Source organism: Antrostomus carolinensis, unplaced genomic scaffold (assembly GCF_000700745.2).
Source record: "Antrostomus carolinensis isolate BGI_N321 unplaced genomic scaffold, ASM70074v2 scaffold33365, whole genome shotgun sequence".
Lineage (NCBI taxonomy): Eukaryota > Metazoa > Chordata > Aves > Caprimulgiformes > Caprimulgidae > Antrostomus > Antrostomus carolinensis.
In genome coordinates this window covers 6,763-7,113 of record NW_010318981.1, presented here as the reverse complement: position 1 = coordinate 7,113, position 351 = coordinate 6,763, and the positions used below count along the sequence as shown (strand labels likewise).

The following is a 351-nucleotide window of genomic DNA, read 5'->3' as shown; positions in this document are numbered from 1 at the left end:
GCTGTCCGCATCAATCCCTACTCTGCTCCCAGCTCGCTGGTAGAGGTCAGGCAAGAGGATGCCATTGCCACGCAATGCCAAGGTGCTGAGCACTAAGGGGCCCCGAGCAAGCATGGTGGGTCGTGCTGCAGAGAATGAGGTGAGTCCTGAGCCAGGGCAAGGGGTGTTGGGGGCGTCTCCTGTGATCCCCCATCTTCTAACAGCCTCTATTGCAGGAGAACTCTCAGCCCAAGCGGTTTCTGCCCTCACCCCAAGGTGGGCCCAAGAAGAGGTCGGCGTTTGGGGACATCACCAATGTGAGTGTTTCTATAGGGATGGGGCTTTGGTGCCCACTGTGAGCCCCTCATTGGA

At 58.7% G+C, this 351-nt stretch overlaps 1 protein-coding gene across 1 annotated transcript in view; it reads left to right on the top strand.

Annotated features, from left to right (window-relative positions):
- The first annotated feature begins 58 nt into the window (after positions 1-58).
- The window catches only part of LOC104525849 (G2/mitotic-specific cyclin-B3), a 3,642-nt gene continuing 3,349 nt past the window's right edge, over positions 59-351 (top strand). Inside the window, exons 1-2 of the mRNA XM_010169114.1 lie at positions 59-139; positions 204-296. Of these exons, the coding sequence (XP_010167416.1) occupies positions 59-139; positions 204-296 (174 nt within the window). The remainder of the gene's footprint in view (positions 140-203; positions 297-351) is intronic.